The 26,022-nt window shown below is 44.2% G+C and overlaps 1 protein-coding gene across 3 annotated transcripts in view; it reads left to right on the forward strand.

The window, feature by feature from the left end:
* Positions 1-26,022, forward strand: part of NALCN (sodium leak channel, non-selective) — a 511,286-nt gene that overhangs the window by 246,455 nt on the left and 238,809 nt on the right. For all 3 annotated transcript variants that reach the window (XM_083168621.1, XM_083168622.1, XM_083168623.1), the window contains 3 exons: positions 9,623-9,754; positions 23,788-23,955; positions 25,068-25,259. In XM_083168621.1, the coding sequence (XP_083024747.1) occupies positions 9,623-9,754; positions 23,788-23,955; positions 25,068-25,259 (492 nt within the window). The remainder of the gene's footprint in view (positions 1-9,622; positions 9,755-23,787; positions 23,956-25,067; positions 25,260-26,022) is intronic.

The following is a 26,022-nucleotide window of genomic DNA, read 5'->3' on the forward strand; positions in this document are numbered from 1 at the left end:
TGTGCAAACAAAACTGCAATATTTTCTAGCTAAAAACATTCTGAATACTGACATTTCCACTGTCAAATATGACAAAGCATTCCTGCTGGTAAATAAAAATAGGATACATTGCTAAATATTCAAATGTCATGCCTTCCTAGCGGGGAAATCCACAAGTAGAAATGTTGAACTTTGTATGCACGGATTTCACACATATTTTAGGATGTAACATCTTGTTGTTGAGAGTTGTTTTATTTTTTCACATACCAGAAAATATTTTTTGGAATGATCTATCAGCAGAGACCAACTTGTCACAGTTTGTCAATAAATGTCAGTGATCTCAGCAAAAGAATGTTAAAGAAAAATGTAAAAATGATGGTACAAAACAATTGTATTAACTAGAATCATATGAAAAACAATTATTGTATACGCATTAAAACCAGGCATACATGCAAGGGCGGGGCAAAAAGACACAATAGCATATAATGCATAGTACAAAACATTCCATATAATGCATAGTACCTCCGGGATGCCTCTATGGGCATGTGCATGCCACCAATAGAATCTGCGGCAAGCAGATGCGCAGTACCGAGGCCGATACTGCGCATGTGCCAGTCCTGGGATTGCAGCAGGGAACAGCGGTGGGGGGACGGTATTGCGGCCAGCGGCAGCCCCCTCTGACATTTAGGTAGGCACAATCCAGCCATTTAGCCCTGCTCCCTAAATGGCTGAATAACAAGTTATTGAACTGTGGGCCTAATTCAGAGATGTATGTTTACATACATCTCCAATATTGCTGGATCTGTAACAAAAAATAAAAAAAGAATTGCTTCTTTGCCACGCCTTGGTATATATTTTTTTGTATAGGCAGCTCTGTTAGGGGTGAGTGGGATCTATTTCAATAATAAAGAAACAAAGCACTCAAAGAGTTATAGAGTAGAAGGGAAGAAAAAAGAAAAAGTATGCAATACCAAAAATAATACAATTAATTGTAGCCAATGTGTACGTTCTTTTGTATAAGTGCAAATATCCTTTCAGTAGCCTTGAGCCCAGGAAAACAACTTACAACACTCTTTTCTATCTGTCCCTTACTGTGTTAAGCCGGGATCTTGTAGTAGCTTCTTCTCCCTTTGCTGTTCGGGTCCCGTCTGGCGACTTCCGGTAGCGGGGATCGTGTTTCCGGTTGAGGCGTCTTGGTGGCTTGGATGATAGATAAAAAAACAATGCTGCCCACCCTACCAAATCATCAGGATAAACACCATCTATCCCCCCAAGACATACTACACCTAGTGTTCACGCTAGGCTGTTTTAGAGGGGCGCTGCGCCCTGCCCCAATTTTTAAAGGGCAAAATGCGCCCTGCCCCTCTAGCAGTGCTCTTCTTAAACAGCCTGCTGCCTGTCCCCACTAGAAGCACTGGGAAGCCCAGCACCACCGTAGATGCCCGGCGCTTCCCCAGCAGTGACTTCAGCGGGGCCAGGCCCGCCCCTATTGGCGATGACGGCGGGTCCGGCCAGCCTCCTTTCGTGGCGGCGGCTGGGCATAGCATAGAGCTGGCAATAAAGCTCTGTCCCTGCAATGGGTCTCTGCAGCACTATCGGGAAATTTTTCACAAAAATTATCTGATGCTGTACTACCCCCTCTCTGTCGCTACAAAAAAAAACCTGCGCAACAAGACCCCTCTTCACTGATTCACTGATTTATACTAACCCACTTCCAGGCTCCTGCAGCTCTACTGTTTTCAGGGCTTCCTTCTCCTGTGACCCCCGGTGCTGTAATGTGACCTTCCATTTTGTAGCATCACTTTACTGCATAGTGGTCACAGCGCAGTAGTAAACCCGGAAGACCAGCATTTTTTTATTTTTATTATTAAATTTGGGCAGATCACATTTCCCATTATATGTATGGGAAATGCAATCTGCTTACTAAGAAAATGCGAATTGAAGGTTTGGAGCAATGGGGCAGATGTATTAAGCCTGGTGAGGAGATAAACTGGAGATAAAGTGGAAGGAGATAACGCACCAGCCAATCAACTCCCAACTGTCATATATCAAACACAGCTGATTGGCTGGTGTGTTATCACCTTCCACTTTATCTCTAGTTTATCTCTTCGCCAAGCTTAATACATCTGCCCCATTGTTTCACAAAAACTGCTTCAAAAGCTCTTTAGTACATTCAGGTGAAAAAACCCTGTGTCACATTAGTTTAGTAAAAATAATGTTAGTAAATGGGCCCCAAAGTCTTATACAGGATGCTGGGTTTATTGGTAAATAGCAGGTACAGAGTTATGGAAGTGCATTACTTTGATTCTCTTACACAGTAAACATGGTAGCAGCCTGCACATACTGTATGCTGTAGCACCTCCCTGCCAACTCAGGGTCCTTGTGCCCAGCATGTTCTAGTACAAGGACAGAGGTGGTACAGAGTGCCTGTTCTTTGACAACCCCTTGCTCAAGGCTGTCTATGGTCACATAGAACAGATTATTATACCTTACTCAAAACTTTGCCCCCCCCCCCCCCCATAAGCAGAAAAAAGTTAGGTTATGCATGAAAGTAATGATAGAAATAAACTAATATTTAAATACATTTCAATCTACATCCTCTCAGGATCACACTCGGGAGATGTAATGTCAGACCATTTTTTTAACAAAGGTCCAACTTTCTCTCCAGGGACCTATAGTGAATTGACACAAGGAACATTGGGGCAGATGTATCAATCTGCCTTTAACGTTTGTAATATAACGTTTCCCACTTCTCCTGGCATAACGCTCAGAAGCAGGGACAGTTTTCACCCTAATGTATTATGTTTAAGTTAGTGAGTAACGATAATCGTTAACTCACCACTTTTCTGTATTTTTTTTTTGCAACTCCATAACGCCTCTCTCTGGACATGTGCCCTCTGGACGCATCTTCCCTTGCACACAGCAGCTGCCCCCGTTCCCCTGCCCACGACAGCCACCCCCATTCCCCTGCCCACGGCAGCCGTCCCCACCCCCACTTAGCTCTTTAATTAAAAAGGAAAAAAAAAGACTGGGGCTGGCGAAAAGGACAGAGTGGGCTTTACGTCTGGGAAGGCAATAATACATTGCCTGAGACGTAAAAAGCAATAACTAAAAGCCGGAGGACAGCACCTGAACGTTAAGTTCAGGGCTGCCTCAGAACGACGTAAACCGCACCATTCATACATGTGCACAAAACGTTAAACAGACCTTTTACTAGCGTTAAGTGCTACATAAGCACTTTACGTTGGTTAGTACATCTGCCCCACTAACTGGCGTTGCCTCTTGGATGATGAAGTTCACTAAAAGTTATTTTTGCTAACTCTCACAGAACTCTTGTTCTCATATTCAAGAAAACAAACATTTGCTGAATTCTTCCAGCTTTGTGTTTGTTGACGAATGCATCCTTGGACTTTATAGTATATTTTATTTTTAATGTCCCTCAGTCTTTATCCCTTGCACTCAGAGGCCACCATCGCACAACACTCTTTTGTGTCTAGGACGTATGATTGCTGCCAGCATGTTGTTGTTGTTGTTACTGAGTACCTCTTTTATTTTGCACTTCACACTTGCCCCCTGCGAACTTGACTGTGGAGTTTATTTGCTAAGGAGTTCTATTGAAAATGGGATGTAGCTAAGTGCAACCAATTCAGTTATCTTCTAGAAGGTGATAAAAAAAAAATAAGAAGCAGATTCGGATTACTTGCTGTGGGCGACATCCCATCTTCTATAGAACTCCCATCTTAGTAAATAAGCCCCTGTGTCCTCTGTTGCCAAGGACACTTACGCCATGAGGTTTGTCCTCAAGTCTGGCATGAACAAGACATCTTGGGTGTAAGGTCTGTAAATAACCAGAAAATTCAGCAATGTGCACCAACCTCTATGGGGTAAATTTACTAAGATGGAATTTCTATTACCCATAGCAACCAGTCAACTTCTACTTCTAATTTATTTAGCACCTTCTAAAAAATAAAAAATAGAATCTGATTGGTTGTCCATAGCAAAATCCCATCTTTAACAGAACTCCATCTTAGTAAATTTACCTCAATATGTTTGTAGGTATATGAATATTTTAGTGAATATTATTAGTACTTCTTTATATAAGACAACTTATATTTAAGGTATAGTGATCCTTTAACTCCCACATACTGGATGAGTCATTAATCTTAAAGCATCTATAAAATCTAGGTCAGTGCTTTTAGGTATTTGACATTATGTTATATAATAAATGTTACATGTTATATATTTTTTAAATACATTCATGTTAAATGTCAATTTTTTTATTCCACATGAATAAAGTAATTTGACCTTTTGGAGTGTTTTCATTACGCATGTTTATTTTAAAAGAAATAGTTTTTTTTTATATTTTCCAAATAGTCCGGATAGTGTTCATACATAACAACATTGTTAACATTTATAATAAACATTCACATTCTATGCGCCCTTTATGCCCTGCACCTGTGTCCTCATATTATAATGTAGTTTACATCTTAGTTGGCAAGTAAGTTCATGGTTGACGCTTAACTTTAATAGGATATACTTGTCTGACCTAAGTATACTTAGGGGGTATCCTATTAGCAGTGATTAAAGATTTCTATGGTAAAAAGTGTGAAAATAAAGCTTTTTTCGTGGCCCACGATATTGCATCTATTCAATAGCTCACATTCAAATATTCTTCATAGAGTTTATTTATAACTGCCTAATTGCAGGTTCCCCTGTTTTACAATGCCCACATTTCCAAAAGAGAATTAATATATTCCCACCAGCCAAGAGTAGTTACCAACCTGATATCTCTTTCGCTGTTGAGAACACAACAATTAAACCTACGCCACAAGCTTGCTGCCTAGGAGTCATCCTCGTCTCTGAGCTGTCCTTCATCTGAATCAGAATCAGCTTTATCGGCCAGGTATACTTGCGCATAGTACAGGGCTGGGCAACACCGTCCCTCCAGATGTTGATGAACTACACATCCCAGCATGCCTTGCATCAGTTTCAGCATGGCCACATAGCAAAACTAATGCAAAGCATCCTGGGATGTGTAGTTCACTAACATCTGGAGGGCCAGTGTTACCCAGCCCTGGCATAGTAGGAATTACGTTTGGATTACTGTGCAACAGCCTGTTAGGTACCAGTTAAGCAGTGACAGTACAGATATACATAACACATACAGATGTGGGCTAGATGTACCCTGGGGGTTATAGATGCAGGGAACATTCAATCTGTCTGTAAATCATGTAACATGCATCTAAAAAACATATCCAAAATTTGTCCATACCTTACACAAGATGCTGAAAAAACTCTAATCCATGCACTCATCATATCACGCATTGACTATTGCAATATGCTCCTTACCGATCTTCCTAAGAAAAGACTCTCACCAATACAATCCATTTTGAATGCAGCTGCGAGGCTGATCTTCCTGGCTAGACGTTCATCGTCTGCTGATCTGCTCTGTCAGTCCCTACATTAATTGCCTGTATATTACCGCATTCAATATAAAATATTTCTACTTACATACAAAGTCATTACTCTGACTACACCGACTTATATCTCTTCACTTATCGCAAAATATATTTCCACCCGACCTCTCCGCTCTGCACAAGATCTGCGTCTCTCATCCACACTCATTACTCGCTCCCACTTATTGCAGGATTTTTGTCGGGCATCACCCACCTTATGGAATGCCCTTCCACGCACATTAAGACTCTCCTCTAGCCTTCAAACTATCAAGCGTTCCCTAAAAACTCACCTCTTCAGGCAAGCTTATCGTATTCCAGAACCCCACATAACCTCCAGCAGCATTCACATCTAATTGCATCCCATCAGGACTGTCTTGCAATCTGGTGGAACTGCCATGCTATGTAAGCTTGCAAGCAGGGCCCTCCTACCTCCATGTCGGTTTCTTTCTACCCAGTTTGTTTAATATTTGTTGTTTCCAGTTGTAAAGTGCAACAGACTATAAGAAACTGTAAATAAAGAAATAAAATAAATACATTACCGTCATTATAAAGCGCAGGCGGGGCTATGATTACGTAATTTGGCTCAAATTTCTTACTTGTCACGCCCCGTTCTTCCAACTGAGCACCAATATTGAGGTGCGAGGGTGAGGGAACGAAGCACTGCTGGGGGGAGAGTCCTCCCGTCCCCCCCGCTGCCTCACATGAGGAGCTGCACCAACCGGTTAACTTGGAAACTAGGGAGGCAGATGTATTAAGCCTTAAACAGAGATAAATGTGAGGGTGATAAAGATTAATATATCTTCCCCTGAAACTAATAGAACTTTAATTGAGTTGACTTGAAATGTGAAGATCTTCTATGAAGCTGTATATCTTTTGAAGCCTAGCAACAGCTAAGTATAACAGTCAATTAAATCAGCATGAAGCCAGCATACCAGTTAGTTGCTGAAATGTTCATAATTAACAGAATGCTACTGTACTAACTTCTTGCATGCTACTAACTTCTAGCGCACACTGTACCTGTTCAAAATGTTAGGGTGAGGGCACACCAGTGATCTTTCTGGCACAGTGCACCAGAATGATTGTATCTGTTTTTGCATGTGGAGTAAATAGCTTCATAGGGATTCCTTCACACATGCAATAATCCTCCTATAACAGATGGACTGATTCACGTCATAGTAGCCCCCCATACTATTCAAAACCTGTTTTTACATGCAACCACTCCTACCGACTGAACTATTTAGCTGGCCACATCCCCTAACGCAGACCATGCTGCTCCCTACCTGAGGAGGGGGCATGCATAAAAGTCAGCAAGTTTGCGTTGGACCAGGCTACTTGTTTCAAATTATCTTGCATCCAGTGTAAAAGTTGCTGATTAATTTGATACTTGTATATCTGTGTGTTAATGATGCGGGCCATACATCAGAACGATATCATTCCAACCCGCCAACATTAATCAGCCATTTGTTTCCACACAGCAAAATTAAAAAAAAAGCCAAAAATGATTTTCCCCAAACAAGCCATTTTTTCCAGAAATTGTGACTGCAGTCTAAGTGAGTGGGTAGGCAGCACAGCGTTGGTTGGATGCGGTCTGGTTAACAGCCATATCCTGGACCATTTTTTAGGCAGTTTGCAGGCCAAAACATGGCGGCCCTGCACTTGCCTTCACAGCAGGCTACCATAGAATGCGTGTCCATTGTATTTCTGCCATGTGCATGCATTTCTGTGATGCGATTGCAAATACCTGTATATTGCAATTGCATCTCGGTGAGGGGCCAAGCATGGTAGACAATGCAGACAGTTGTAGTTTCATTTTTTTTTCGCAAACTACAACTGATACTAAATCAGGCCCAGTGTACAGTAAAATTAATCTATTTGCTTTAAACACCCTTTCATTTTTTGTCAAGTTATATTCTCAAGCCCTGCACAGCAACGGGTATGTTCATGTACACCTTTTGCCAGGGATGGATTTAGGCACCACAGTAATGGCCACCACCTTTGCCCTATTTTGTTATTTTCATTTTTCATTGTTTGGTTATAATAATAATAATAATAATAATAATAATAATAATAGTAATAATACTAGTCTGAACTATAATATTTCACTTTATTTTAATTATTTATACATATTATTATTATTATTATTATTTTATTTATAAGGCGCCACAAGTGTTTTGCAGCGCCGTACAAAGGAACAATACAGGGAGACAAAGCTTGGCATAACATTGAATAAATAACAAAAATACAGTACAAATAAAGAGCGCCACAGATTAATACACATTACAGCTTAAATGTAAGTAGTGAGGATTTAATCAACATACAACTAGAGGCTAGATGCCAATGATGGAGAGGAGTATGCAGACGAAGATGGTCACTGAGTGTTGGAGTATAGGAGAGCTGTGAGTGAAATGTGTGAGAGAGAGAGAAGTGGGCTTTGACAACAGGAGGGAATAGGGCCCTACTCGGAGGAGCTTACAATCTAGTAGGAAGGGGAGACAGACAGATTACAAGAGGTGCAAGCGAGTGGGTGGTGGTTAGATAGCAGGATGTAAACAGGCAAGGGCTCGGAGAACCAGCTGGTTTATGCAGTGGAAGGGTATGCTTTGATGAATAGGTGAGTTTTCAGTGCCCGTTTGAAGCTTTGCAAGGTCGGGGAGAGTCTAATGGAGCGAGGGAGTGCGTTCCACTGAAGGGGTGCAGCACGGGCAAAGTCCTGTACTCTAGCATGGGAAGCAGTGATCAGGGTGGAGGAGAGATGACAGTCGTCAGCCGGCCGTAGAGGGTGGGAGGGTGTATGAATGGAGATGAGGTTAGAGATATATGGAGCAGTGGAATTAGAGATGGCCCTGTATGTGAGTGTGAGGTGTTTGAAGAGGATTCTTCAAACACCTAGTAGTACATATCTACTAAGTAGGAAAGCTTATACTGTAGGGGCATTTTGTACGTGTATTACCCATTCACACTCCACTCATAGCGGTGTTTAGAGTGTCACACTAGGCACATGCTTAATGGGACGTTTACCACTGCCTTCTGCTATCATCTTTTAAATTGTGTGTTTCACATGAAACAAGAAATGAAGTACAAAATATGATGCACACTTTGTTATGTGGGTACTATGCATACCCCATACTTGCCTACTTTTAATTTCACCTCTCTGGGAGAAGCCCGGAAGGCAACACATCAGGGGGGCGGGAGCAAGTCTGACATCACTTGGCCCCACCCCCCATGCCGGAAAACTCAGTGATTCACGGGCCGCAAAGAGGGGGCGGGGCTTAAATGCAGCAAAATGCAGCAACCGCGTCATTTTAGCCCCGCCCCCTTTCCGCGGACCCGCGATTTCAGGTAATTACACCAGCGGGCAAGGGGGGGTCGGGGGCAATTAGCAGAATGCGGGAGACTTGCCCACCTTCCCAGGGGGCCAGGAGAAGGTCACGATTTCCGGGAGGCTCCCGGCCATTCCGGGAGGGTAGGCAAGCCTGGCATACCCTTTATATTGTACTTTTTGTTTATGAACACTAATAGGGTGAGAGAATCAGAAAGTGAGAGATTTGGTAAGAAAGTTATTTTGCAGCTGCAATCATTACACTGCAAAATTAAACTGGATTTGCAGTGTAAATGATTGCAGATTCTCTCACCCTATTACATTTCACCCTAAAGCTGGCCATACGCTATTGGAGGCAATATGGCCACTTTTTATGTGGTTGCAGTGATTAATCGCATAAAAAACGTCTAAATCCCATGTATTTGACAGCAGGTCTAATGCGATGCGCAGCCCGTGCACATCACACCTTTGAGTTGCAGCTGCTGCACTAGCAATCTGCCAACTCGCAGCCAAACCAGGCAGGCATGTCTGGCAACACATGCAATACATTGTATGCAAAAGGACCGAGTACAATCTATCGCATGCGATCCTGCCGGAGGGTCCCGAGCGGGCTCACGGGGGCGATTGCTTGCGACTCACCATAATGTGTGGGGAAGACTTATCTTTTATTCACTTCTCTATGAACAAGAAGTCACCTATATGAATCAAAGTCATAGTGATTGCAGTTTTATAGTTTGTAAAATGACTGCAGATTAATATATATTTATAATAAATAATTAACATTTAATCAACAATATGTAAGAATTCCTTTTCTGAATTCATGGAGTAATTTTTGTATTTTTTGTTTTCTATATGTGTCTATGTGCAGAAAATGATGAGATCGTCCATTTTCCACATGTTTATACTAAGCATGGTTGCTGTGGATGTAATTGTAGCTGCCAGCAACTACTACAAGGGAGAGAACTTTAAAAGACAGTACGATGAGTTCTATCTTGCAGAGGTGGGTATACAAATTGCTATTTCAAGTGGTTATGTAGTTACTGTTCAATATACTATAAATGGTTCCCTGAAGATCTCCAGCAACTGTATTCTCAACTTCTTTTGTGTGACAATGAATAAAGGCTGTCAGCCAGTAATCCGGAAGCTAGTTTCCAGAAAGAAAATGTCAGTGGTAATGAGCTGATGCTTGAGTGGAACCTCTGAAGGCAATCCATGATGGTTGCTAAGCTGCTTATTATCATCAAGAGTTCAACCGACAGGAACACTTATATAACATTTCTCAAACCTTAAATGGCACATCTTGTACGAACATGGTTATATTAAACATAATTAGTGGAAAACCTCATTTTATGTCCTGATTTCATTCAGAGATTTGTCACCACATAAGTAATTCATGCGTTAAAGTTCTAATTTCCACTTGGATGTTTTCCGGTACTTCAGGTAATTCAGATCTGTTTAGAACCTGTTTTAGTATATATGTAGATGAATTGTATATGATGAATCTTCCAGGACTTGCATAAAAGCAAAATCTTCTGGGCTCTGGTTTCTGCCCTTTCTAAATTGCTTCAAGTGAACTCAAATGTGCAAAGTATCACCATATGTTCCTGCCATTATAGAGTAACCAGCACAACTACAGTACATTTCATAACAGAATTGTCTTTTGGTGGCCTAGTAGTACCATATTAATCGGGATGCCAATACCGGGGTATTTTTTGCAATCCTGGAAATCGGGATTGAAAAATGCTCAATCCCGCGATTGCCGGGATCCCGCGATAGACATCCCTAAAAGAAAACTGCCCCCTGTCCCGCACATTGACTTACTTGGGGGAGCGGTGGAGCCGGGCAGGCGGCAGTGGAGTGGAAGAAGGCGGCAGGTGTGATGCTGGAAATGCTTGTTTGCGGCTGTGAGAGGTCAGGTGGAAGAGAGTTTTGTGGCAGAGGTGCAGCATTGTGGCCTGCGCAGCGTGACCTATGATCAAGTCACGCTGCGCAGGCCAAACGTGAAGTCGGGAGCCAGCCAGCACCTGAGCGGGTGATCAGACGCTGCCCAACATTTCTAATCCGAAATCCCATGATTGGACATTCCGATCCTGGGATTGAAATCCTGGACATGTTGGGGCCAAATACCAGGATCCCACTGATCCCGAACCCAGGATTGGCCACCCTACATATTACCTATCACATCTGGAGCAATTCTTTAAAAATGTGAAACTGACACATTAAAACAGAAAACCTTAGAACAGGTATATTATCTGATAGTCCCAGGTTTATCTGCAGAATTTCCTACTCTTAAACCTATTTCTCCCCAGGTAGTAGTGTGAAATCTTCCTTTGCGGCATGCTGGGACCTGGCATACCAACAAGATACAATTTAATTCTTGGACTGGATATTACACAAACAATCCCATATACCAATATATAGTATAAGGGCACGGTCATGCCCTTATATGAAGGCTGAATCGAACAAACAGAATTCTCCCAAAGGGAACTTCTGAGATGGCGGGCAAGGTGTTTGAAGGACTACACCTCAAAAGTGATTGGACACACTGAGGTAAAATTTGGCATGAACGCGAAGAATCGTCATCCCTAAAAGCGAACTGCTGCATGCCAAATTTCAGGGTAAAATAGTAAAAAAAATTAGGAATTGGGAGTAACCTAATTTTTGAACTGTCAGTTTTTTCTGCCACTTCCTGTATGGCTTTTTAACACTGTTTTCCCATCTAGTCTATGGGCAGTATTCATTGTGAATACTCGGCATGTGCAGCGATTCCTGTTTAGGATTCGCTGCACAGTCGCCGTGTTCCGGAGGGCTGGAGCCTTCGCTGCCAGACCTCGCTGTCACCGTATTCAATACCACAGAGGCTCGCTGCCCCTGACTGCGATTCTTAACCCCTGCGGCGGACGCCGCATGGAGCAGGGGACGGCGGCAGGCAGGGAGATGGAAGTCTCCCTGCCTGCCCCAAAATGTATGTGGAGGGGAGGAGGGCTCCCCAGGACCCAGGCAGCACAAGCTGCCCCCCAGGAGAGCTAGCAGGGCACGCAGGTAGGGAGCCGCTTGCACTGCTCCCGATCGTGCATATGTAATGATCGGGAGCAGTAAATATATGAATATCTAATAAGCGGCTCTCGGCCCCCTGCTGGCTGTTATGTGTAAAAAAAAAAAAAAATTTTAATTAAATATATATTAAATAGCATGCCCCTTCACATAATAAAATTCCTTTTTTTTTAACACCAAATTAAAAAAAAAATATTTTAAAAGTTCACATTCCAGTTCACCATAAAAAGATGGCGATTGATACACAGTGACACACGGCGAAAATCACTTAGAAAGCAATTTGCCATCTGATCATTGAATATGACACGCAGGTGAACGCAGGGTCTGTCGGGGGTGTGACACACAGGGTGCAGAGGACTGTAGAGACGGTGAGACAAGGACAGTCGAGAGGGGGAGAGTGTGGGTACTAAATCCCCAGGCCCAGAATTGCTGGAGGGGCCCCGCCTGGTCAGACCCCTCGATTCCCACTCCATCCCTCCCGGGTAGCAACAGCAGCACACACCTACAGCATGTGCTGTGCTGACAGCAGGCTCAGCATGAGCATCTCACTGACAGCGTGAGAGCTCATACTGAGCCTGCTGTTAGCACAGCACATGCTGTAGGTGTGTGCTGAGCTTAGTTTAGAGTTTTTAGAGTTTTCTTTCACCCTCCTCTAAACATTTTGGGTGTGTGGCCTAAGTGTAGGAGGTGGCCACACCTCCCACACTTAGGTCGTGCCCCCAATATTTTACCGGGTCCTGGCATTCCTCTCGGCTGCCCTGGGTGAGACACAGGGTACAGGGGACTGTATAGGTGGTGACACACAGGGTGTAGGGAGGGTGAAACACATGGTGCAGGGGACTGTAAAGTTGGTGACATGCAGGATCTGTGGGGGTGTGACACACAGGGTGCAGGGGACTGTAGGGGAGTGACACACAGGGTGCAGGGAACTGTATAGGTGGTGACACACAGGGTACAGGAGACTGCTGGGGAGTTACAAACAGGGTGCAGGGGACTATAGGGGGTGATACACAGGATGCATTGGATTGTATAGGTGGTGATACACAGGGTGCAGGGGACTGTATAGGTGGTCACACGCAGGTGGGACTGTATAGCTGGTGACACACAGGGTGCAGGGGACTGTAGGGTTTGTGACACACAAAAGTAGCGCACGCAGGGGGGGGGGGGGGGTTTCTGAGTACCCCCTCCCAGGAGTTTAAGGGCCCTAGCCTGAAAGCTGACGGTCCCCTCTTTCCATGGGTACAAGAATTTTAGGTACTTGTGTAGTTTCACGGCACTGCCGCGCGCACATTCTGTCTCTGAAACTTGGCAGCCTGCCAGAGGCTCTGTTTAACTGTGCGCGTGCCGCTCTAGCTGTGTCTGACTGTGCGCGTGCCGCTCTAGCTGTGTCAGCTACGTTATCAGCGCAGCGCCGGGCAGCAGCAGCAGCGCGCTGCCCAGGCGCTGACAGGTCTCTGTGGTACTTGTAGTTCGACAGTGAAATAGGCAGCCCTGCGCACCGCTGCTACGTTATCAGCGTAGCGCCGGGCAGCAGCAGCGTGCTGCCCAGGCGCTGACAGGTCTCTGTGGTACTTGTAGTTCGACAGTGAAATAGGCAGCCCTGCGCATCGCTGCTACGTTATCAGCGTAGCGCCGGGCAGCAGCAGCGCGCTGCCCAGGCGCTGACAGGTCACTGTGGTACTTGTAGTTCCACAGTGAAATAGGCAGCCCTGCGCACTGCTGACAACGGGGGCCCACACCCAGCACAACGCTAAATTTAGACGCAAAAGCATCTGAAGACCGGGCTACCTGCAAGCCACTAAGAAGGGGGAGTCAGGATTCAGACGATAAGGCGTCTGAAACCCGACTACCTGCTAGCCGCTACGAATGGGTCGTGTCCCCCATGCAGACGCTAAAACTTAGACGCTTTAGCGTCTGAAACCCGGACTACTTGCTAGCCACTAAGAAGCCGGGGTTTCTGGACTTAGGCACTAAAGCGTCTGAAACCCGACTAACTGCTAGCCGCTAAGAAGCCGGGGTTTCTGGACTTAGATGCTAAAGTGTCTGAAACCCGACTACCTGCTAGACGCTAAGGTGGTGGGGCATCTAAATTCAGACGCTAAAGCGCCTGAATTTAGTTGGGTCTAGGGGTACATCTAAATTTAGATGCTAAAGCATCTAAATTTAGGTGGGTCTAGGGGTACACTATTAAAACCTGTCCACATTGCCACTAGTCGACGCAACAGCTGTCAACCTTGTAAATCCCACTATCCACGCCAACCCGAAGCGTGGCGAGCGCAGCGGTACACGTCCTACGACCTTTTCATACCCCCACTATCCACGTCAGCGTGGAGTTGAGAATAGAAAGTGTGGCGAGCCACCAAGCCGGAAGCGTGGTGAGTGCAGCGAGCCCCGCGAGGGGACGCGGATACCTTCACAGGTATCCGCGTCCCCTCGCGTGCTTCACAAGTGTCCGCGTCCCCTCACGGGGCTCGCTGCGCTCGCCATGCTTCGGGCTCGGTGGCTCGCTGCGCTCGCCACACTTTCTATTCTCAACTCCACGCGACGTGGATAGTGGGGGTATGAAAAGATCGTAGGACGCGTACCGCCGCCGCTCGCCACGCTTCGGGTTGGCGTGGATAGTGGTGCTGTTTCAGGAACACATTCACACCTGCACACTCATACACCTGAGACAGTAATGACGACACGGGGTGTGCGGTTTAGAAGCCCCGTTTGTGTCCTGTTTACACGGTACATTTCATTACATTACAGCTAGAGTGGTACGCGCAGCGCTACGTTACATTACATTATAGCTAGAGCGGCACTGCCAAGTTTCAGAGACAGAGTGTGCGCGCGGCGGCGCCGTGAAACTACACAAGTACCGTATTTTAAAAATCGGCCCTTGGGAACCAGAGATATCTGACTTCAAAGCAGTGGTCCCCATCCAAGCCTGTTAATTGCTCTTCTCAATCAGATATTTCAGGTTCTGTCTGACTTAGAGCTTTTCTGATCATATATTCCAAAAGCTGGGACTCTCCTTCTTTGATAGACACTAGTAGCTTGTCTCTATTGTTCCAAGAACCAGAGATATCAGCCTTCCAGCAGCTTATTACTGCTCCAGCTCCACACACCTGGTATGTAGTTTTATATTCTTGTTGGCAGATTGCTCTGCCTCCAGAACTCTGATCCCCTAGTCCCCAATACCATTTGGTAGGTGGGATTCTATAGTTTTTAATTCCATTAAAATCTAAGAAATCCATTTCTGGAAACTGGCGATATCTGCAGTCAAGCAAGCTGTCCTCCCACCAGAAAATTATGAATAATAAGCCCACTCCACTCTACACCCTTCCTCTGCATATTAAACATCCTCTACCACCCTGGAAGTTATGTATCAGGGCCCTTTCATTCAGCCCAATGCCTCCTTCTCCCACCCCATCTCCCACCATCTGTGCAGTAAAGGTGTAATTAGTGGAAATTACTGATAAAGGCCCTACATGCTGAGCGGTTGATATAATACCCCCTACCACCCGGGGGACATCAAAGCTTCCCCCACCCCTACTGCTGGAGGATCGTTAGGTGCCCCAATACATTGCTATGCCCAGGGGTCTACACTGCTGTTGATGCCCCTGTATGTATATATATGTAAGTATATATATAAATATATATATATATTTATTATTATTATTATTAATATACATTTGGTCTATCTCTAATACTTTAACTGACCCGGCATATACTGGGCCACCTAAGTGTCCATCTCCGTGCTTTGCTCCGCCCCTCTGGAAACCCCCTTCTGAAAATCCTGCGTTTGCCACTGCACAGGGTGGAGGGTACTGTAGGGGGTGACACACAGGGTGCAGGGTACTGTAGGAGGGGGGGGCACACAGGGTGCGGGGGACTGTAGTGGGGGTGACACGCAGGGTCTGTGGGGTTGTGTGACACACAGGGAACTGTGATTTTTTTAGTCTAATTCCATGTTTATATCCAGCATCCTGCGTTACCTACAGTCCTCTGCACACTGTGTTGCTGCCCCCCTCTACAGTCACTGCACCCTGTGTGTCACCCCCTTAAGGTCCCCTTTTCACTGTGTGTTGCCCCAATCCAGTCCCCTATTTAATTAGAATCCCAACTGAATCCCAATCCATGAAGACAAAAGCATAAAAAAATGGAATTTATATGTTGATATTTTTCATGTTTTTTTAAGGTAACAAGGTAGTTTGACCTAAGTTAAAAGTATAAACACTTTTTGGTAAATAAAAATATTTTTTGCATTTTGCACAAAGCAGAACATTTTCATTAAACATTTAAAAAAATCCAATATTTATTCTTACAGTGAAATTTTAAATTTCTGAGTTAAAAAAAATATATATAAAAAAAGTTATGAAATTCCATAGACCAGTGGTACTCAAACTGTGGGTCCTGACCTACTCAGCATGGGGTCATGACTCCATGTTGCTGACCATCAGGCTGATGACACTTCCCAGTCAGTGATTCAAGGAGTCTGAGAAATCTGTTAGATTGTCTGTTATTTTAGACTCCTCCTATCATTTTGTGCCTCCACAATGCTGCCATGTACCTGTATGTGTTGTCTGCTATACAATAATATATTTTTCTCAGCTCTACTGCGCTCTCAATAACTGCTGCCTGGTTTCTTGTCCAAGGAGCACCACTCCTTCATATACACAACCAAAAGAAATGGACAATAACCCGGCGCTGATTCAAATGGTGATTTGTGGTACTATGGGTAAATATCCTCTCTGTTGTCCACAAGATTTACTGGAATTTCAGAGGGTTCCTTATTGGACCACACTGACCTGAGTGTGGGTCCCTATGTACACATAGCATTTTCTTTATCCAATTTTTCTTATTTCACCACTCCACGTACACAGTATTTACTGACCTGGGGACTAGTCCCTAAATTCACGGAAAGGTATCTTTGGGTGAAGCGTATCCTCCAATGTACTCCAAAAACAACCAGCGGTATATACCATTCACATTAGGAAACAAACTGACCTGTATGAAGGTCCCTATGTTCCAGTAGCGTGTCCTTTAGGAGGATTGAGGGATTAAAGGACACGCTAAAGGACAGGTCTGAATAACCCCCTTAGTGTTAAAGAAGGGCAGCCAGGTAGAACGTGTAGTGATCAGACACTGTTTCTATAAATTTTCACAAAAAACAAAAAAAACACAGATTAACAATTTTTTGGAAAGTCGTGTACTGTATGTACTGTATATACAGTATATACAATTTTGATAAAATTGGTTAAACCAACTAGTATGAAGTGTTCACCAGATACATATTTTATGTCTAAATGTATCTAGTACTAGGCTATAAATTGAGATAATAATCCTTTGTACCCATCGTATCTGCAGATGCTGCACTATACATGTGTAGATTCTGCTCTGCAATGTCGCTCACAGTGCACCAAAGTCTGGAGCATGATTGGCAGCACACTACTGGTAGACTTGAGGTTAGTTAGTAAAGTAATATGGTGCTATTCCCAGGTATCTGCCTGGTCTATACTTTAGGGTGTGTCCCAAAGACTCCCCCCGAAAAACTTTTAAAAACCATGTTGATCTTTGGCATGTTGACCTAAAGTCCCTGCTCACCTATAGTCCATGTCGACCTAAGCCATTTCAACCTTTTATAGGTGTCGACCTAAGGGTATCAAACCAATATACTGTCTGTGCTACTAAGGTACCCAATGACAGTATACCATAAATGACCCAGGGAAATTATACATGGGTTTGCTTATATTCTCTAACACAACCATCAAGGCCACACCCCCTCAGATTTTGTATTTAAATGCATTATGGAACTAACAATGTAAAGCAATAACCTGTACCAGTGACAGCCAGATTAAGAACATATTTTTGGTAAGCGCGCTATAGCGCAGGAAAAAATATACCAATCTGAATGCTGTACTAGATGAGAGCTTCTAAGAAATAGATGGGATTAATGGGACGCAATAAAACACGACCAATGGCCAAAGGGCATCAATGATCTGACGCCTCCTGACACATTGAAGATTACAGCAGTACTTACAGGCAAAGCAGAGTCAGCATTGTTGCTGTATCATCAGATAGCTTTACATCTATAGTATATAGCACAATGGTCCCGAAGTAAGACCGCCAGGCTTTTACTTTGCTTTCATTCATGAGGAATCCCTGTCTGATAGACAAAAATATGTCTGGAAGTCTAGTTTTTTTTTATTTTATTTTTATTACAATATATTACATTTTCTATTGAGTACAATATAAAATGAAACTTGCATTAACCAGCTAGATATACAGCCACTCATTCACCCATACAGAACATTTAGACACGTAAAAAGGCTGACATTAATATAAGTGCAACTTGCCCAGGACTTTGAAATCAGATTCCAGCAGCTAATAATGGGGCCGATTCAGACCCGCTCATAGAGGACAGAATTTGTCCCCTTCCCTGATGTTTAGGGTTTGCGCATGCACATTTATACACATGTGCAAACCCTGGAAGTGGATGGCTTTGGCAAGTTTTACACTCGCCAGGCCGTTTGCGCCAGAGGGGGGCGAGTGGGGGTGGAGAGGGTGCTGGAGCAGGGGAACGGCCAGTGTTTTATGGGCGACCCCATGAAAATGCTGGGGGTTCCCCTGGGAATGCAGGTGGGGCAATGCCTGCTCGGGGCAGGCGGCTAATGTCACATGACGTCAGCGCTCGCCCCCTTTTCAGACTTTTATTACCGAAAGGGAGAGAAATAATTTGATGGTCAGCGATCATCAAATGTTCTCATACACATCCCCTCACATGCTATCAAGGGGATGCAGGCTGCGGGGGGGGGGCATTTGGCAGGGCGGTGGGTGACACTGACCTGAATAAGGCCCAATATTCAGTGTGTCCAGGACAAACATATCTGCGCAGATTGGACTGAACAAACCCTGGTAGTATATACATATTGTAATGGTTAAGTTACGGCTCTACTAATGTTGTTGAAACAAGACAACTTCCTTATTATTAAGATGACAGTAAACTACTACCAAGGAGTATTGGTTTAAGCATTTACATCAAGTAAAGTAACCAAACTGAGTCAAAGCAACATTTCTACTTCGGTGGAAAAAAATCTATTGTTTGGGATGACAACTTCATATGTGAGCTGCTCGCACAATTGTAAAAAATGACTGTTTTATTGTTCCTGCAAGTACTACATTTCTTATCCAGTTCTTTGTTAATATAAGACCCTCTCAGTCAGCAAGCCTAGTGCAAACGCCAATATCACCAATCGCCCAGTGCTCATTCCAGGTTCTTGTATGTAATTATACGAGCCCGGCTAAATAAATTGCATCATATGTATTTATTAATAAATTACCCACTAGCTAATAAAGAGGAAAACCTCCAGCATTGCTGGAACTAATGTGCACAATTAGGGGGGGATTTACTAAGATGGGAGATCTATTTCACATGGGACATTGCTATGGGCAACCAATCAGAATCTACTTCTTATTTATTTAGCACCTTCCAGAATCTAGAGGATAATAGATAGTGGGCCTGATTCTGGTTGGTTTGCACAAGCAAGCTCCTTTAATTGACAAAACCATGTGCACTGCAGGTGGGGCAAATGTAACATGTGCAGAGAGAGTTAAGGTGCGTACACACGGGGCGATATATCGCCGGGCGATATATCAGTGTGCGATATATCGATCAATGCCCCCTTTTCATCGGCGACCAGAGATGTCGCTGATGAAAAGAAACCTCTGCCGGCGGTGCCGCAGAGGTAATCAGCTGGTCGCAGGAGCAAGCTCCTGTGACCAGCGATTAGAACGGGGCTGAAAACGGGACGCCGGGGCACACTCCCATCACTGGCAATATGGTCACCAGCGACCATATTCCCAGCGATATCAGCCCCTATCGCAGCCGTGTGTACACAGCTTAAGATTTGGGTGGGGTGTGTTCAAGCTTAAATCTAACTTGAAGTGTCAAAATAATGCAGCCAGTATTTATTCTGCACAGAAACAAAATAACACCCAAATGTAACTCTCTGTACATGATACATCAGCCACACCTGCAGTGCACATGGTTTTGTCCATTAAAGAAGCTTGCTTTTTCAAACCAACTAGAATCAGGCCCAGTATCTGGTTGCCCATAGCAACTTCCCATGTAAAATATAGAACTTGCATCTTAGTAAATTTCCTCCTCAAAATCTGATTGGTTGCTATGGGCAACATCCCATCTTGATTCTTGAATAGAACTCCCATCTTAGTAAAATGACCCATTGCATTTGTAGCATACAGAGAACTGCTTGGAAACCTCATACACTTCATTAGTTTGCTCTTCATCCTCCAAAAGCTTTGCTTTTAATTCCAGTAATGATTTGAAACAATAATAATAATTTGCTGATTGCAGATTCTAAAGCCGATTTCGCATGTTCTCCTCGATTTGGGTAAAGCTACACTTGCATTCTTGTGCTGTCTGGATATTTTCTTTAGCTTTTTCAGATCTGAATCAGAGAGGGTTAACCATTAATCACCTGCCCCACATGCTGGGCATCAGTCCATGTGGACTCTTGCCCAGCATCACATGGAAAGCAGCACATGCCACTTTTGCAGCCGTCTGATAGTATCAGAGTATGGAGGGGTGATTTCTCCCTAGAGATATGTGAGGCTAACCAGCTGTGTGACACTTCAGTGATATTAAGGTTTTCTCATTGCTGGATGTCTAGTATGTCAGGTGTACTAGTAGCACTACTGCTGTCATTTTACTGTACACTTCAGGCTCATATACAAGCAGGGCTTAAAGTGGTCATGCACATACCTTCCAACATGACCCATGCTAGGAGGGACAAACTACTCTGCTGCTGGACTTTCCTCTTAATGTATGATTGCCATCACCTGTTTTTGAACTAATAAGAAAGGTGCTTCTCCACAGATGAAGGCAATCATAATTAAGAGGGAAGTCCAGGAGCTGAGCAATGTGTCCCTCCTGGAGAGGGTCATGTTGGGAGCTATGCATGCAGAGGTAGGTGAATTAATTTCTCTATGCCATACCTCCCAACATGACCCTCTCCTGCTCTGTTTCTGGACTTTCCTCTGCATTTATGATTGACATCACCTGTGTTCAGACACCATTCTTATTACTTAACCTGTTCAACACAGGTGATGGCAATCATACATTAAGGGCGGTATTCAATGTCCTGAATCGCTGGTTACAGTGATTCAGATTTAACATTCGCCTGCCAATCGCCGGTTTTTAGCAGTGAATCGCCATGCATGGGGATTCGTGGGGAGTCGCCAAGTCACCCTATTCAACGTGGCTGAGAATCGCCGGCCCTAACGGCGATTCTCAGCCATACCGGCGTTTCCCTACACAGCCTCATTAATGTAGTCAGTTGTTTAAAAAATCGCAGATAAATGCTAGAAACAAGCAAATTACCCTGGACAAACGCTTCCCATACAGCAGACGGCAAACGCTGGGAAATCTGGTCAAAGGGCAAACGAAGGAGTGAGGTGGGGAGGAGAATCATGGGTAAGTGAGGTGCACCATGGGTAAGAACAGTGCTTTGTGGGAGAAAAAAAAAATACCTGAAAAAATTAAATATATATTTGTATAGCACTTCTACGACCATGACATCACACAAGGGCAGCAAATAATAATACATTAGACTTGCATAGTTAAATAGAGCACTTAAAACCAATTATTTGACATGTTCCTATAAAAGTTCACCATAAAAAGATGACGAGGGGCACTCGGAGAGGAACGGCGATATGAAAGAAGAAAAAGGAATCGCCAACTTCACATTGAATACACTTTTGGCGATTCCCCTCAACTACCGTCGATTCCCCATGAAAAATCCTATACACAAAAAGCGGCGATTTGTACAGGAAAACATTTGGCGATTGCAGCTTCATTCACCGGTCGTCAACGGCGATTCTAGCTCATTGAATACGGTGATTCGCATTTGGAGCTCCAAAAATCACCGTCAGCCACGAAAAAACCCCGGAATCGCCATAAAACTTGGCGATTCCGGCTCATTGAATACCGCCCTAAGAGTGAAGTACAGGAACAGAGCATTGTGTCCCTCCTGGAGAGGGTCATGTTGGGAGGTATGCTATGCCCAGGGCCGTTTCTAGACAATTTAGCTCCCAGGGCGAAGAAATAAAAATGCGCCCCCCCCCCCCCAATACATAGCATGGTATTATAGTAATTTCGCGCGCCGAAGGCGCGCGCCGAAATAGGGGGTGTGGCTTGATATTAAAAGGGGTGTGGCTTAATGTAAGGCGTGGTCTAGCAGGAAAACAATTACCTTATATCACACTTTTGCAACCTGCAAGACCAGACATTGGTTGCTGCAGGAATTGTTATTGTCCTCCCGCACTTAAGTTGGCTGGCTGAAGGCCACACAATGACCTAGTACGCCTCACAATGACAGGCTACTTAAATCATTATACACTATTTATCTGTGATGCCAATTACACATTACGCCGTACACTGTGATGACGATTACATATTACGCCGCACACCGTGATGACAATTACACATTACACCGCACACCAAGATGCCCATTAGACCACACACTGTGATGGCAATTACACAATACTCCCCACATCGTAATGCCCATTACACATTATGCCCCATGTGCCGCTGCCGCACAACCGATGCTGTTTACTAATATGCCCCCACAGTGCCAGATATGCCCCCACAGCGCCACAAATATATACCCCACAGTGCCACATATATGCCCCCACAGTGCCACACATATGCCCCCACAGTGACACAAATATATGCCCCCACAGTGACACAAATATATGCCCCCACAGTCCCACAAATATATGCCCCCACAGTGCCACACATATGCCCCCAGTGCCACAAATATATGCCCCCACAGTGCCACAATTATGCCCCACAGTGCCACAGATATATGCCCCCAGTGCCACAGATATATGCCCCCAGTGCCACAGATATATGCCCCCAGTGCCACAGATATATGCCCCCAGTGCCACAGATATATGCCCCCCAGTGCCACAGATATATGCCCCCCAGTGTCACAAACATATGCCCCCAGTGCCACAGATATATGCCCCCAGTGCCACAGATATATGCCCCCAGTGCCACAGATATATGCCCCCAGTGCCACAGATATATGCCCCCCAGTGCCACAGATATATGCCCCCCAGTGTCACAAACATATGCCCCCAGTGCCACAGATATATGCCCCCAGTGCCACAGATATATGCCCCCCAGTGCCACAGATATATGCCCCCCAGTGTCACAAACATATGCCCCCAGTGCCACAGATATATGCCCCCAGTGCCACAGATATATGCCCCCAGTGCCACAGATATATGCCCCCCAGTGCCACAGATATATGCCCCCCAGTGTCACAAACATATGCCCCCAGTAACAAACTTACTTGGAGAGGGGAGGGGAGCGCATCGTGCTTCTCTCCTATCCCGCGCCCGAGCTCCTATTGGCTGACAGCGGCAGCCCAGTGACGTGGGCGAGGGGACGGAGAAACGCACGATGCGTTCCCCTCCCCTCTCCAGCGTGGAGTCGGGCGGCCGGGGAGACAGCGGCAGCGGCTGCGGCTGCGGCTGCGGGCGGGGGGGTTAGACTGCCGGGCGCCCTGGCTGTTTCAGAGGCGGACAAGCCGTGCGGGGGGGGGGGGGGGGGGGGGAGGACAGCGGCATTCCTACGATCTGTGGTGGGTTTTGCTGGGGCAGGACAAACCTGCCCTGGTAGGTTTGTCCTGTCCCAGCAAAACCCACCACTCAAGGGGTTAAGGCTTGAGATCAAATTAATGTCATCAAATGAGAGACATTATTTTTTTTGTGACAAAAAATATGTTGCTCAATAATATCATTTTTTTTTTTTTGTATTTTAAACATGTTCTTAAACATAACAGTTAAGAATTAGAAGGGTGTGCATTTAAGGGTAATCTATCAACTCATATAAAATGTTGTGAATTCCTTAGCTGTCTATACAGAATATTAGTCATAGTTAGTGTCTTTATTTTCCTCTCTCCACAGGTAGCATTCACTGTACTTTTTGACTTGGAAGCTCTATTGAAGATTTGGTGCCTAGGATTTACGGGCTATATTAGCTCCTCCCTTCACAAATTTGAACTACTCCTTGTAGTTGGAACAACTCTTCACATTTATCCAGTTCTTTACCACTCTCAGTTTACCTACTTTCAGGTACGTGATCATTTACTTTATATTTTAATTAACTGTTATTTGAAAGAATACACTGGACAGGTATAACCGTATAACGAAAGCTTTATGGATATTTGGTGATACTGGTTGAGAGCAAAGCCAACTGTGCACCTTAACAAAACCAGTTTTCACTGCAGATGGGGCACATGTACAGTAAAAGGTGCAGACAGCTTTAGTTGTGAGGTGTATCCAAACTGGAATCTGAATTGCAATAAAAAATACACCAGTCCAGCATTTGTGCACTACATGCAAAAGCAATCCAACATTGACCCTGCATGCAAAAAAAAAAAAAAATGTATTCACGCCCCTTGCATTGCAACATGGTTTATTCCAAATACAAAGCTGTTTGTTTTTTTGTCTTTCCTCCCAATGTATCTGAGTACACACTAGGCTGATCATTCAGCCAGACTGCCGATCTGCGAGTCTATATGTGGCTGGTGGACCGGCAGTCTGGTGGGCTGCAGACCATACACATATCCTGATGCCGCAATATATCTACAGATATATTGGCCATCTGCTGTGCTGCAGGGCTGACGTGATATGTTTGTTAATGACGTCCACAATAGAAAACGGAATAAGATGGGAGGCCACTGATTGGCTAAAAGAGCACACTCTGCCAATCAATGGCCAGCCTGTCTTTAGAAAAAAAAAAACTGATTAATCTCATGTAAAAAATGGCAAATCAGAAGAGAGCTCTCCCGGGGAGCTGCCGGGAGAGCTCAGGGGAAATTGGGTCTGACTTTGCCCATTTTGAGATCAAATTTGTCCTCCGATCAATTCTGAATTAGGCCCAAGTTAGTTGTGAAGCAATTACTTCAGTATGCAGTGGTGCAATTTCAGAGTCAAAGAAATTGTAGTTTTAAAAGAAAGACACACCTAGGGAAAGCTGATTAAATATTTCAATTTATATTGCGGTATAGAAAAATGGACATTATGTTTTACACTATTTGGTCAACATATACTCTCACTCACAGCCCTTTTCCATTAACATTTGTCGCAAGCAAACTCTGCATGCACTAACTAAAACTAAATGTAATAAGTGTTTTGTGCATAATTGTTAAGAAAATATTGCATATGGCATTTTATTTTTGCAGGTTCTAAGGGTGGTTCGACTTATCAAGATATCACCAGCTCTGGAAGACTTTGTATATAAAATATTTGGACCTGGTAAAAAACTAGGAAGCCTAGTGGTATTCACTGCCAGTCTGCTCATTGTAATGTCGGCCATCAGCTTGCAGATGTTCTGCTTTGTGGAAGAGCTGGACCGCTTCACCACATTTCCTCGGGTACGTACTGTAATCACTAAAGTGTATCCATAATATTACAATACACACTGCACATGCCCTCTTTTCAAAGTAAGAAGTAATAACAAACAAGATTGCACATTTTTATCCATTACATATTTGTCTACCCTTCCAGTTTGGCTCCCGATATAGGGTCCCCCTCCCAGTTCCCTGGAAAGGTAGGCAAGTACCCCACATCCTCGCCGGACCCCCACATTCCCCTCGTCAGCCGAGCCAAATGTCGGCAGTCGTAGAGCTTCGGGGAGGGGACGTATCTAAAATTATGCAAATTGCATAATTTCACATACTTTTAGCCCGGCCCCCTCTTCGCAAACTCACAAATCATTTGAAATGGGGGCTTAATGGCATCACAGTCCATTTTCAGGAGCAATAAAATGTAGGTAAGTATGATTCATTATTTATCACATTTTATAATTAGTACAATAAAACCTAGTGAAATCTAAAATACAAAAAAATCTAGATTGAAAAAAATAAAGACACAGTTCCAATGAAATTTATTGATGGTATAGTATTGTTAAGAGTATTGAAATAAGTACAAAGAAAAAGATTGGGTACGGGAAAGAATACAACAGGGAGGGGAGAGAGGATGTAAAGTTATGGATAATTGGTTATTAGAGACTCCCTGTAATCAAAATGGAGAGAATGGTGCTTTATAATTAGTAAGCACTAAGTGTGGGTGGTGCTTATATTGTTGTCTAATAAACAACTAAGAAATAGAGCAGTGAGCTACTATCTCTATGCAAGG

Source organism: Crinia signifera, chromosome 2 (genome assembly GCF_055691185.1).
Source record: "Crinia signifera chromosome 2, ASM5569118v1, whole genome shotgun sequence".
Lineage (NCBI taxonomy): Eukaryota > Metazoa > Chordata > Amphibia > Anura > Myobatrachidae > Crinia > Crinia signifera.